The 13,276-nt window shown below is 45.1% G+C and overlaps 1 protein-coding gene across 5 annotated transcripts in view; it reads right to left on the bottom strand.

The window, feature by feature from the left end:
- PDS5A (PDS5 cohesin associated factor A) overlaps positions 1 to 10,105 on the bottom strand; it is a 185,386-nt gene extending 175,281 nt beyond the window's left edge. For 3 of the 5 annotated variants that reach the window (XR_013345994.1, XR_013345993.1, XM_077815732.1), the window contains exons 1-2: positions 9,837 to 10,105; positions 8,893 to 9,063 (exon numbers count right to left, since the gene is read on the bottom strand). Coding sequence is in view for 3 of the 5 variants with exons in the window: in XM_077815732.1 (XP_077671858.1) it covers positions 8,893 to 9,063; positions 9,837 to 9,863 (198 nt within the window). In the remaining 2 variants the exon portion in view is untranslated. The other 2 variants (XM_077815733.1, XM_077815731.1) reach the window with 2 other exon arrangements.
- Positions 10,106 to 13,276: the final 3,171 nt, after the last annotated feature.

The raw sequence follows: 13,276 nt of genomic DNA, 5'->3' as shown, positions 1-13,276 counted from the left end.
ATGTAGATGTCCCTGGACCATCAGATGGTGTCCGAGACCATGAGACGCCACATGAGCTGTGCATAGTATCAACTGATCCCACAGGTCCGCAGCATACACTTGTTGCAGGGGTCCCAGGCGCCCAGGGCTTCGACGATCAGGGCATCCATCTGCACCTTATAGCCCTTCACTCTAAGGGTGTCGGCCAGGGGGACATATTTTTCCAGCTTACGAGCTCGGGCTTCACAGAAGGCCGGGGTCCTGTTCTTAAAGGAGACCATGACGTCGATGAACATGACCTTTTTCTGGGCCTCGTTGGTGACTACCATGTCAGGTCGCAACTGGCTGTCAGTACCGGGGATGGCGCAGTTCACAGCGACCTCCCCCAGGCGCGGTGCGATGGCTTTCACCAGACGGTTCTGGATGGCATTGTGGCGCAACTACCAGGCTCTGGAGTGGGGCTTGCAGCTACACAGGATGTGGGGCAGGGTCTCGTTGGAGTAGCCGCACTTCCTGCAACGCTTGTCTCGGTTCCCGTGGCGGACGGCTCCGTTGAGCAGGACACAGTTGAGGCGGGCACAGTGGATGAACTGCCAGTCGGCGAAACGGGTCAAACTGCCCCCTGCGAGGAAGTGGTTGCTGGCTTCCCACTTGCTGGTCAGTTCGAAGGCTTTACCCTGGTCCAGTTTATGCTTCAGGGTTTCCATGTACAGTGAGTGGATGGCTGCCTTCACTCCAGCACGCCCCTGGTGCTCAGGATGACGATGGTGTTATTGTCGGACCTGATCTGTGGCACCAGGACTCCCAACTCCTGGCGCTCCTCGCACCACTCCCAGCGGCGGCCGATGTGCTTCCCCAGGCGATGCATGGCACTGCGAACGCGGGACCACAGTGAAGCGATGTTGCACCCGTCCTGTCCGAATTCGCCATCCAGGGAACTGCTCAGGAAGGTGGCGATGTCTTGGTTGGAGGGGGCTCTGCCGATTCACTTCTTTGTCAGGTCATGGAGGGCGTTTGCTGTGATGTTCCTTACCATGGCGTCGGAACACGTCAGCAGGCGGAAGGCGTGGGTGATCACCGCTATGTCACACAGGTCGCCCATGCGGGGGACATTGGCACCGCCATGCCTGTGGGTGATGTAGACCAGCTCGATGCTGGCTCTCTGGGGAAGGAACAGCCACTTCTTCACCAGCTGCCGGACGATCTTGTCTGCCTTGTTAAGGGGTACCTTCGCTACGGCGGATCCCCTTAGGACGAACGAGATGTGGGGGATCAGGAAGGCGTTCAGGGCATTTATCTTCTGCCATGGTGCTAGCAGAGAGGCGTCAATCTTGGCGGCATCCTGCAAGATCTCCTGCATGGTGTCCTTTGGTGTCTCCCGAACACGGAAACCCGTCAGCGTGCCGAGGTGTTGGTACGCCTGCCCCTCTGCCAGGGGGATGACAGGCTCGCCCTGGATCCGGAACCCCGTCGTCTCCACTGAGTCCCTTTTGCTGCCGTCGATGTGGAGAGTTGCACACTGCTTTGCACTGAAGTGGAGCCTCATCCAGTCGGCAGCTCGACTGGTGGCATCTAGCAAACCTTGGAGGCTCTCTGGGTCGTCTGCAGTCAGGACCAGGTTGTCCGCATAAGCCAGGACATTCACCCTCTCACATGGAGGTTGAAGCCACCTGTGCCATTGGAGATCGCTTGCAGCAACAGCTCCACGGCGAGGTTAAAGATGATGGGGCTGAGGGGACAGCCCTGCTTAACTCCGCTCCAGATCGGGATCTCGGCGGTCTCCCCTTCAACCGAGCGAATGGTGGGGTTGCATCCCTTGTACACCTCTCGGATCACACGAAGGAAGTTCTCTGGCATCCCAAACTCCTGGAGCGTGGCAAAGATGTGGTTTTTACACACCTGAGTAATCCCATCAATCTCAACAAGACTACTCATATGCATAAAGTTAAAGACAGAAGTAAGTGTTTGCAGGATTGGGGCCCTAAGTCATGAAAATACTGATAAGACCTGGAATTTCGGATATGTTATTGGAAAAACAGCATTATTAAGTACTAGTTGGCTACAATTCTCAATGAAGATATTTAATACAGATACTTTTTTCTCAAAAAGCAAACACACACAAAAATCTCCAAACACATTAATGTCCAATGCCAGTTACCAGATTCTCTGCATAGATAACACACCAATTCATATTCTTTACGTACTCTCAGCATAACTACTTCCATATGTTTGGAGACCTTCAGAGAGCCTCTTCCTTTGCTCCAAGCACCAATTCCATAAATTAACACACATAATATAAAATATATTCTATTATTAGAAGTAATTATTTCCAATAGCAGATTCCAAACAGAGAAAACGGAACAAAGGCCCTGCTCCAAGGAGCTCATAATATAAAACTAGACAAGACAGGCAAACAGGTAAGGGGAAAGACACTGCTCATCCTACATTGACACAAATATCTATCAGCTAATATGTGGATAAATAAAGTCTATCCAAACTCCCCCAGCCCTCAGCCCATGCCCTAACCAAACTCCTGGAGAAAAGTAACTTCCAAACATACTGCAAATGCTAACTAATCCAGGTACCAATGGGCCAGATCCTAGAGAAGGCAAGGAGAAGAGAGCGAGTTCCAAAATCAAGGAACCATCACAGTAAAACACTCTGCTAGCACCTGTCTCCCTTAGGTGAAGAAAAGTAGTATGTTTAATTAACTGATCACAAGGGAGAGAAAAAAACCTCAAAATTCTAATCTCATCTCTGTCACACAGCTACATGGACCTGTTAGACATTTGGTACATTTCACCTACTATATATACAGTGCTGTTTACACTAATCACTGTATATAAAAACAAACACTGTAAAGTGCTATAAGTGCTCTCCCCGCCAGCCTTGTCACAAACGTAAACTTCCCAAACTTCATAGTGAATGGTGCAAAACTGTCTCAGCTGGTCACATTTCATGCTCTCTTTTTACTAAAAAAATTCAACAGGTAGATAATGGTAAGGAGTGGTACAGAAGATGCATACAGCAAGATAACCTCTGATAGTTTTGCACTGCTCATTATGTAAACATTTGTTATAATTGTGACTTAATGGCATTTTAAGTAAGTCTATCATTAAGTTACTAGTGAATAATATTGATGGTAATTACATCAATTTATATGTAACTATATTAAAGTTTTTCCATGTGACCGATGAAGTTATATCAGAGATTTTTATTTACATTGCCAAGAATAACCAAGTATGGACTTTGAAAAGACATTTAGCAATATTAGTCCTAAGTGGAGCACAGATTTGGTCCAAGAAGTAATACAGCTGAACTGCTTGGTAACAGCGACCATAACATAATTACATTTAACAACCTTGTACGGGGGAAAATACCATAATAGCACTTAACTTCAAAAAGGGGAACTACAAAAAATGAGGAAGCTCGTTAAAAAGAAATTAAAAGGAACAGTTACGAAGGTGAAATGCCTGCAAGCTGCATGGAAACTATTTAAAATCATAATATAGACTCCAACTAAATGTATACCCAAAATAGAAAACAAAGAGGAAGAAGACCAAAAAAAAAAATGCCACTATGGCTAAACAGTCAAGTAAAAGGGGTGGTTAGAGGCAAAGAGGCATTCTTTAAAAACTGGAAGTCAAATCCTACCAAGGACAATAAAAACATGCATAAACTCTGGCAAGTTGAATGTAAAAGCATAATTAGGCAGCCAAAAAGAATTTGAAGAGCAACAAGCAAAAGACACACAAACTAACAGCAAAGAATTTTTTTTAAGCAAAACAGAAGCAGAAAGCCTGATGAACAATCAGTGGGATGCCACTGGACGATCACGGTGCTAAAGGAGCACTCAAGGAAGACAAGGTTGTTCCACAGAAGCTAAATGAATTTTTTGCACCAGTCTTCACTGCAAAGGACATGAGAGAAATCCCCACACCTTAGCCATTCTTTTTATGTGACAAATCTGAGAAACTGTTCCAGATTGAGGTGTCAATAGAGAAGGTTTTGGAACAAAAGTGATAAATTAAGCAGTAATAAAGCACCCAAAAGTTCTGAAGGAACTCAAATATGAAATTACAGAACCACCAACTCTTGTATGTAACTTATTGCTTAAATCAGCCTCTGTATCAGATGACCAGCAGATAACTAATGTGATACCAACTTTTTGAAAAAGCTCCAGAGATGATCCTGGCAATTACACCCCGTTAAGCCTAACTTTAGTACCAGGCAAACTGTTTGAAATGATAGAACAGAACAGAATTATCAGACACGTAGATGAACGTGATATGTTGGGGAAGAGTCAACACGGCTTTTATAAAGGGAAATCATGCCTCAGCAATCTATTAGAATTCTTTAAGGGTATCAGCAAAAGAGTGAACAAGCTGACCTAACATACTTGGACTTTCAGACAGCCTTTGACAAAATCCGACACCAAAGGCCCTTAAGCAAAGTAAGCAGTCATAAGAGGGAAGGTCTTCTCATAACTGGTTAAAAGATAGGAAACAAAATGTAGGAATAAATGGAGAGAGATAAATAGTTGTGTCCCCCAGGGATCTTTACTATAGGGTAACCAGATGGCCTGATTTTATAGGGACAGTCCCAGTAGTTGGGGCTTTTTCTTATATAGGCACCTACTTTCCCCCACCCCAGGTCCCGATTTTTCACACTTGCTATCTGGTCACCCTACTTTACTGGGACAGGTGCTGTGCAACAAATTCATAAATTATCTGGAAAAGGGGGTGAACAGGGAGGTGGAAAAGTTTGCAGATGATACAAAATCGCTTAATATAGTTAAGTCCAAAGCTGACTGCGAGGAGTTACAAAGGAATCTCACAAAACGGAGTGACTAGACAACAAAATGGCAGATAAGTGCAAAGTAATGCATACTGGAAAAAATAATCCTAAATCTAAAAGTACAAAATGATGGGACCTAAATTAGCTGTTACCACCCAAGAAAAATCTTGGAGCCATAGTGGATACTTCCCTGAACACATCTGCTCAATAAGAAACAGCAGTCAAAAGAGCCAAGAATGTTAGGTACCATTAAAAAGGGATAGATGATAAAACAGTAAATATCATAATGCTACTATATAAATCCATAGTATGCCCACACCTTGAATACTGCATGCAGTTCTGGTCACCCCATCCCAAAACAGATGCATTAGAATTGGAAAAGGAACAGAGACAGGCAACAAAAATTACTAGTGATATGCAGCAGCTTCCATGTTAGAAGAGATTAAAAAGACTGGGACTGTTCAATTTAGAAAAATGAAGACTAAGGAGACATATGATAGAGGGCTATAATCGTGAATGGTATGGAGAAAGTGAATAAGGAAGTGTTATATACCCCTTCACATAACACAAGAACCAGGGTTCACCCAATGAAATTAACAGGCAGCAGGTTTAAAACAAGCACACGTAAGTGCTTCTTCCTACAATGCCCAGTCAACCTGTGAATTTATTACCAGGGGATGTTGTGAAAGCCAAAACTATAACTGGGCTCAAAAAATTAGATAAATTCATGAAGGACAATCCATCAATGGCTATCAGCCAAGATAGTCAGGGATGCAACCCTATGCTCCAGGTGTCCTTAAACCGCTGCCTGTGAGAAGCTGGGACTGGACAGCAGGGGATCACTTGATAATTGCACTGTTCTGTTCATTCCCTCTGAACAATCTGGCACTGACCACTGCCAAAAGACAGGATGCTGGACTAGACGGACCACTGGTCTGACCCAGTATGACCATTCTTATGTTCTTATTTAACTATGGACAATTTAAAAAGCTATTTTAATAAGTTAATCTACAACAGAGCCAAATGTGAACTTATAAAACAACTTCCATGCTTAAGTTATCCCAAAGCACTTTACAAAGTAAAGAATTAAATACTGATCGTGTAATGACAGTGTAGGTAAACGGACATTTTTATTTAGGATAATTCACTTAACTTTGGAACCTGTTCTTAGAACAGAACGGGATGAAGATGGCAATTATATGGCATCTTTTTAGTGTCTTTAACCAGTTAGAGGCATATCTGGTTTAAAACAGTTTGCATCCACACAGTACACGGTTAACATATGAATCTTAACTGTCCACCACCTGCTAGCTATCTAGTGTGGCACACTGTTTAGTTTAACCAATTAGGCACGCAGTTCTGCAGTATGGACACACCTCCAACCATGGCACTAGTAATAAAAACTAGTTCTCCAATAACCATGAAGTTAAGACATCCAGAATGCACTTTATCCATGTCACAAGGGTACCAATTTATGGGTCTACTCCAATACACATTGAAGTCAATGAAATTCATTAAGAGCCTGATTCTATTCCATATGCCTATGCTATCCGTGAGGGCCTTCCTCGCTTCATCATCCAGAAGATGCAAGCCATTTTAGAATTCTCATCACTTTCTTTTTCGCGTTATATAGTGCTCACAACATTGTCCAGATTCTGAACACTGTAAGCAGCAGATCAGCCTCATTCACCACCCATAAGCATAGGCAGAAAGAGGGAGTGGGGGAAGAAAACTTAAAAAAAAAAAAAAATAAATAAATCCTTGCTTAGACTGCTGCTAATGACGCACAATGGGACAGGTTCCCAGAATGCCCCAAGCTGCAATAATAACCAAACACATATTATTACAAGTACTAGGTCTGGATGACAAAATACAGTTTTGATGGCAGAAAGCTGTGCAGACACAAATCAAATTATGGATTTGTAACCAGTTAAGCTGACCTTGCCTTTCACCAGGTAGAGAATCAAAAACTGCGTGAACAGGCCTAAAGATGGCCAAAACACATAGTTATACTCTAATTTTTCCAAAGAGAGCCATGGCATCTTTAGTTTACACACAGGCAGCCACCAGAGACTGACAGAGACTTCAGCTTCATGGTATACTGTCAGGTTAATTTATGTCTCAATTGTAAAGGTTTCTTTTTCAAAACCTACAAACAAACTTGTTTCTAATAGAGTTTTTAAAAGTTAATGTTTGTTTTTAAAAGAGCACGCTTTCTTACACAGAAGGGGAGAGGGGCAGAAAGACACCCTCTTCCATCCATGGCCAGATAATTATGTCATATCAGACATAGACTTGGCCACAGTGTTCTATACATTCATGACTTCCAGACTTGATATTACAATTATCTAGAAATGGCACTTTACCTATGAACACTTTACCCAGTTCTCCACACACTACACTAGCTTCCCATTCTCTATAGACTCCAGTTCAAGATCTCTGTCCTAACATTCAAAGTCCTTTGGAAATAGTTAGCCAGAGCCAGTCCGTAGACATTTCCTCTACAATCATGACCCCCTATAATTATGTTCCACTGGAACAACGAAAAAAGTTAACTTTTGGTAAGGTTCATGAGTGCAAGATATAGAGCTTTCACATGAGATGGAACTACACTATGGAACTCACTTATGCAAGAGATAATCACAGGCCTTGCCACTTCCAGAATTAAATGCAAAACTTATTTCTTAAATACATTTTTTAAATACACAGGAACATTTTTTCACATCAACTATAAAACTAATCAAGTTACTTCTTTTACAGGATTAAAGAATAATTTGTTAGTTCTATTTTTCAATACTTGTGAGACACCCAGCTACCACAGTGATGGGAGCCACATAATCAGATTAGACAGCCAGAAACCTCCTAGTACTACATAGTATACCATCCTGAGCATAGACACAAATCCTGGTTTAAGACTTGAATCTTCAACTTTCTGGCCCAAAGACTACAATACTATCAATTGAGTGACCCTGATATTTAATCAATACCTGACTTTATCCTCTATTTTCAGCATATATTTAAAAATAATATGCCATGGCATGAAAGTTAACAAGGCAAATTTGTATGTTCTGCACTGGAAAAAAATTGATTTAAAGCCTTCTGCAAACGTCAGAGTCCACAAAACAAAAACAAACCAAAAAAAGGAGAGAAAAATACCTGTGACAATCCCTCTTACTTATGAAAGTTTAACAACTGTGTGACTTTATTTACACTATGGGCTTATCTACACATGAAATTATTCCACAACAGCTATTTCACTCTAAATCCACATGCTACCATAATCTGAATTAACCCTCAAGTGTAGACAAGCCCTGAATAGTCTAAACACAAAATGTTATAATCTTTATATAATTTAGCAGCAGTCGGTGCACAAAGAAGAATAAGTCTAGTTGTGAAACTCTAGAAATGCAGCTTCTGTGTTTGTATCATGTGCTATAAATTAATGACAAGTAACTTTATAATCAATAATAGCCAGCTTTCTAAACTACAATTACTTGTGTGTAATATAATCAACTCCCATCATGCTGTGCTTGGACTATGACATCTTTCAAACCCCTTTTTTTCCACTGAATGCATCTGATGAAGTGAGCTGTAGCTCACGAAAGCTTATGCTCAAATAAATGTTAGTCTCTAAGGTGTCACAAGTACTCCTTTTCTTTTTGCGAACACAGACTAACACAGCTGCTACTCTGAAACCTTTCAAACCCCTGGAACTCTCAATAATAGTCATACTTAAAAACAATTTTAGCTTCCTGTAATTAATATTTACAATTCCACTTCTGACCCCTTGCGGGTAGTTTAATTTATTTCATGCCAAATTAAAATATTAGTTTACAAAACACACAGATTAGAACACTGATGATTCAACCCCTCACCACTTTAGGTGAATATCTAAAAGCAGACATGGCAATATAATACCAAACTGACAAAAGTAAATCACAGACCTTTGAAAAAGAAATAATACAAATTTTGCCAGGAGGATTTGAAAGTAAGTGGTATGCATCTCAACTACATCAAAAAACTCTGGAACTCCCAAGGCAGAGATGAAAATGTTTGTTTAGTTTGGGTAATGCTTAAAGGGGCAAATGCTGAGAGGTGAGGAGAAGAGACACTTACCTTCAACCGTTTGACCACCTCATCGTTAGTAATTTTGTCTGTGATCTCCTTTACTCCGGGAGGATAGTAGATGATCTTGCCATCGGCAGGAGGTTTTGGTTGGGTAGCAGGAAAGTCCATCCTGGTGCCACTGGTTATAAACTTTCCTTCTCCACAGTCCTCTACCGGCCTCTATCGGTCAGAAAACAAAAGTTCAGCGGAACAGAGACGACTTTCAGCCCTCTTTTTCCATTTCTAAACCTCAATTCACAGAAGGCCCCACTAAATATCAGGAGAGCAAAAATCCTGCAGCCCCAGCCTTCGGGGAGGGCTTCACTGACGCCCCTCACAAAGCCACCTCTCTCCCCCAAACTCCTGCCTTTCCAGCCTCTTCCAGCGCCTCCTTTCAGTGCGGGGCTTCTCCAGCCCAACATTATTAGTTTGCAGCCTCATATTTTACAATGAAATTTTAACCCAGATCAAAGGATGCCCCAAGCTTAAAGTCCATTATAGCCCAAGGGGGGTCGGGGTGGGCCAAATCCTGGCCCCAACGGATCTCTAGGACCGTCACAGAAGCCCCAGAGCTGGGAGACGAGGCCTAAGCAGTTAGGCCTCAAAACTATCAGGAGGCAAAGAGACCAACAGGAGGGGGGGGAAGGAAGGAGGTGGCTGGGATCCCAAACAAAACCCCGCTGCCGGCCAGCCAGCCCCGCGCAGCAAAGTGCTGAGCCCCACACCTGGCCCCTACCTCCCCCCGGAAAGGGGGGCAGCCCCCCCGGGAGGGGACCAGGCCACTCTCCACTTTACATTTGTTCCTTCAACTTCAAGTGGCCTCAGCCCCAGCGCCCCCTCCCCGCCCCGGAGCCCCTCACCCAACTAGCTCTGCGAAGCCTACAAAGAGCCCCCCTCCCCCAGTGCTGCCGCGGGGCTGGGAGGAGGGAAGCGGGACCCGGAGCCGCCTTTACCTCATGCAGCTCCGGAAGGTGCAGCATTGAGTAGCCTCCGTGCCCGGTGGGTGCTGCTGCTGCTCCGCCACCGCCGGCCGGCTGGCGCCCTGGCTGCTCCCGCTGCCTCCTTGCTTCGCGGTGCGGCGGCGGCTCCTGCCCGGGGAGAGGTGGGGGGAGGAGGTTGCTCGGCGGCGGCAGGAGCGGGGGTGAGAGGGGGCGGCTCAGGCGGAGCGTGCGCCGCGCCGCGGGGACACAGTGCCGCTCTCCGTCCGGCCGGGGAAGAACAGCCCAGGAGGAGGCTCCGCGCTACTCTTCTCCCCCGCCCCCCGGGGCCTGGCCCAGCAGCGCCGCCCAGCCGGGATCCCCCCGCCCCAGCCTGGCAGTAGAGCCCGCGCCCCGGCTCGTTTCCCTCGCGCCTTGTGCCCAGCTCGGCAGGGCGGCGGCGGCGGGGCAGGCAGTACCGGGCACGGCCGCAACAGCGCCGCCTCCCGCTTGGCGCCAAAACCAGCAGCGGTCCCGAGCCGGCTGGCGGCAGGGGCTGGCCTATCCCGCCGGGTGAGGAGGTAGCCAGGGACTGCTCACCGCCGTGTCCCCTGCATAGCAGCTTGAGCACTGTCGGGGTGTCAGGGCCACAGGCACCAGCCCCCCTTCCCCTGGAGCCCCGGGACGAGGGCACGCACCCGGCACACACCGGGCGCGGCGAGGGTCCTGCCCGTGTCTCCCCCGCGCCCGCTGGCTGGGCTGCTCTTAGGCGAGTGTGACAGGCGGGCGGGAGGGAACCCCTTGCTCGGGCACTGCGGGCTCCAGCGGGCCGGAGCTGCCCCCGAAGCTTACGGGGTAACCGCGCGGCGGGTCAGCAGGGCCAGCTGGGAACAGAAGAGGAAACCCGGGGGAATCCTGCTGAGGCGGAGCGCCCCCTCCGCGCGAGTCAGGAAAATCCCTTTGCCTTCTAGCTCTGCTCTGAGCGGCTGGGCTGGGCCGCTCACTGCCAGCTTCGCCGTGCGCAGGTGCTACCTGGCTTCCTGGAGTGGGCCTAGCGGCTTCCCGCTATTCCAGCTGTCTCGTTCCCAAGATTCTAGCCCCTGCTCCGGTTAGCAACTTCCCTGGTGTGTTAACCCTTTGCGTGGCCCAGTTTGTCCTGTTCTCCTTGCAAGCTGCCCCAAAAAGAAGTGCGCTTCAGTTAATTTTGCTGAGCTGCATTTTCCTTCTGGTCTCAACTAGCTTTTGAACATTCATGTTTGCTTTTGACTTTAACTTTTCTTGCTACTGTTAAGTTCTGATCAGTGCAATGATTTTTCCCGTGTTTTATTTATTTCCAGTGGCACCCATTGCTTTCTAATTAGAGAAGAAGCCAGAACCCTGTCCCAGTAACTTCCAAGCTAAGGATAGATAAGGGAAGTAACAGAGATTGGATAGGAGAAGGGGAGCAACAGCTACACATGTATAAAATAAAATACATGGTGTAGCCAAGTTATTTGTCAAACATGATATTGTCGGCTAGCAAGTTTCTCAGCTAACACCACAAATGAAGGGCTTCAGGAGGATCTTGAATATACAGAGAGAATGAGAGCTTGTGAATGAGCTCAGGAAGGCCCTTACATGCAAAAATCATAGCTGTTTAATAGTCTTTCATCTATTGTTTCCTAGAAATTGAACACAGTTGGTTAGGTCTGTGACAGAATGGGATATGTCTTTGTCAAATTATGAATTCCATTTTGTACTGTGTACTGAACATGTCTAAACTATCCCAGTTCTCAGACTGCTGTCCTTCCAGGCAAAGGTTCTTGACATTTTGTTGAAGGCCTATCACTAAGAAGCAGACAACCCTGCAATCCCTATGGAATAAAGGACGTTTTTATTCAGTGTCCTACACGTGGGGTGGGGCAAGGCAAGCAAAACTGGAGTGGGGCTGGAGATTCTCTATGGAGTACATGGCAGAGAAACAGAGGTCTACTTAAGAACAGGCTGCTCTGCGCAGGCAGGGGTTAAAGGGGCACAACCCTCACCCCATGTAAGAAGGGCTGTCAGGAAACACTCTGTCTAATCTGAATTGCTGACAAATTTCTGAATTGGAAAAAGCAGTGAGATCAGACTAGGGGATAACCTAAGACTTGTTTTCAAAGAGCTGTAACTCAGGTGTTTGAGAGTAAAGTTATGTGATTAAGATATTCCTTTGCTAAGCCTCTAGTTCTACTTTAATCCCTTCAGAGCCAACATGGCAGGCAAGCAAGAAGTCACAGGTGCCTGTGGTTATAAGTTTTTCCACAGTAACTGACCCATCTTTACCAAGAAACATTGATTTGACAGATCACATGAGATAGTGAGAAGGGTCAAAAGTTAGGCCAGAGTTCCTAGAGCTTGGTTTTGTCTAAATTAAGAGTGAACAAAAAGCATTAATACAAGCTAGCTGCCCTTCTCTTCTGCTGAAGAACAAGATAGAGCATTGCATGCTGGTACATATGTAGTCTCTGAAGCTAAAATATACAATAAAAGGTTGCATATCTGTATGAAGGAAAACAGTCAACTACTCTCTGCTTCATTTTATCAAAGTTTGGTTTAGCTTTGACAAATAGTCCAGCCCTCAGGTTGGGCACCCTTGACCTTAATGTAAAGGCCCCCCAAATCCTACAGTAGGCTTTAGATGTGTAGTGAAATGAGAGCAAGCAATTTGTAACCCAAGAATCATCAGATAGGGAGTAATATTTGGAGAGAGAGATTTATTCTCAGGCTTTCAAGTTTTGAGTGGAACACTGAAGGTCCCAGATCTAGTACAGAAAAAGATAAGTAGAAAGTGGACTATCCTGCATACTGTCTGATAATGGTTATTTTTAATAAATCCCAGAAAAAATGTGCTCATTCAAGTTCCTAGGACAGTGGGAGGTTCAAATTCTTTAACCACAGGACAGTTGAACAATCTTCGACCTCTCCTCAAAACAATAGCGTGGGGCATACTTCTGCATTATCTAAAATTCTGACAGGGCTAGAACAGAGTGATTGAGGTTCTGATATCAGATTCAGTTAAAGGAGATGCTAACAAACATCAGAGTATAAGCTGCACAGCAGTATGTCTGCCATCCAATTTAGAGATAAAACAAAGAAACTTCTAATTTTTTAATTTAAAAACCTGTTTTCTGATACATAAAATTAAAATAGCTGAAAAATACATTTAGGTACATGAATGACAACTTAACTTACCATTAACTTGGAGGAATATACACATGGAATTTTCAAAATGTGAAAACACAAAGTCTTCAGATGACTGATTTGTGGTGCCTCTGGATTTGAGAAGTCCAGGACCCTGTTGGAAGGTTTAATTGCAGCCACTGGTGTCTGGTTTGTTGTTTTAGCCTATTTGACCTTTACAAAACAGAGTGAGACAGATTCCCTCTTAAGATTTTATAAACTTAGGGTCTGATATTTCAAGATGCTGAGCACTTTCTGTGAGGCCTCAACTCCCA

The sequence above is a fragment of the Eretmochelys imbricata genome, chromosome 4 (genome assembly GCF_965152235.1).
Source record: "Eretmochelys imbricata isolate rEreImb1 chromosome 4, rEreImb1.hap1, whole genome shotgun sequence".
NCBI lineage: Eukaryota > Metazoa > Chordata > Testudines > Cheloniidae > Eretmochelys > Eretmochelys imbricata.
Note: the sequence above shows the minus strand (reverse complement) of the source record. Positions and strands in the feature narration are given on the sequence as shown.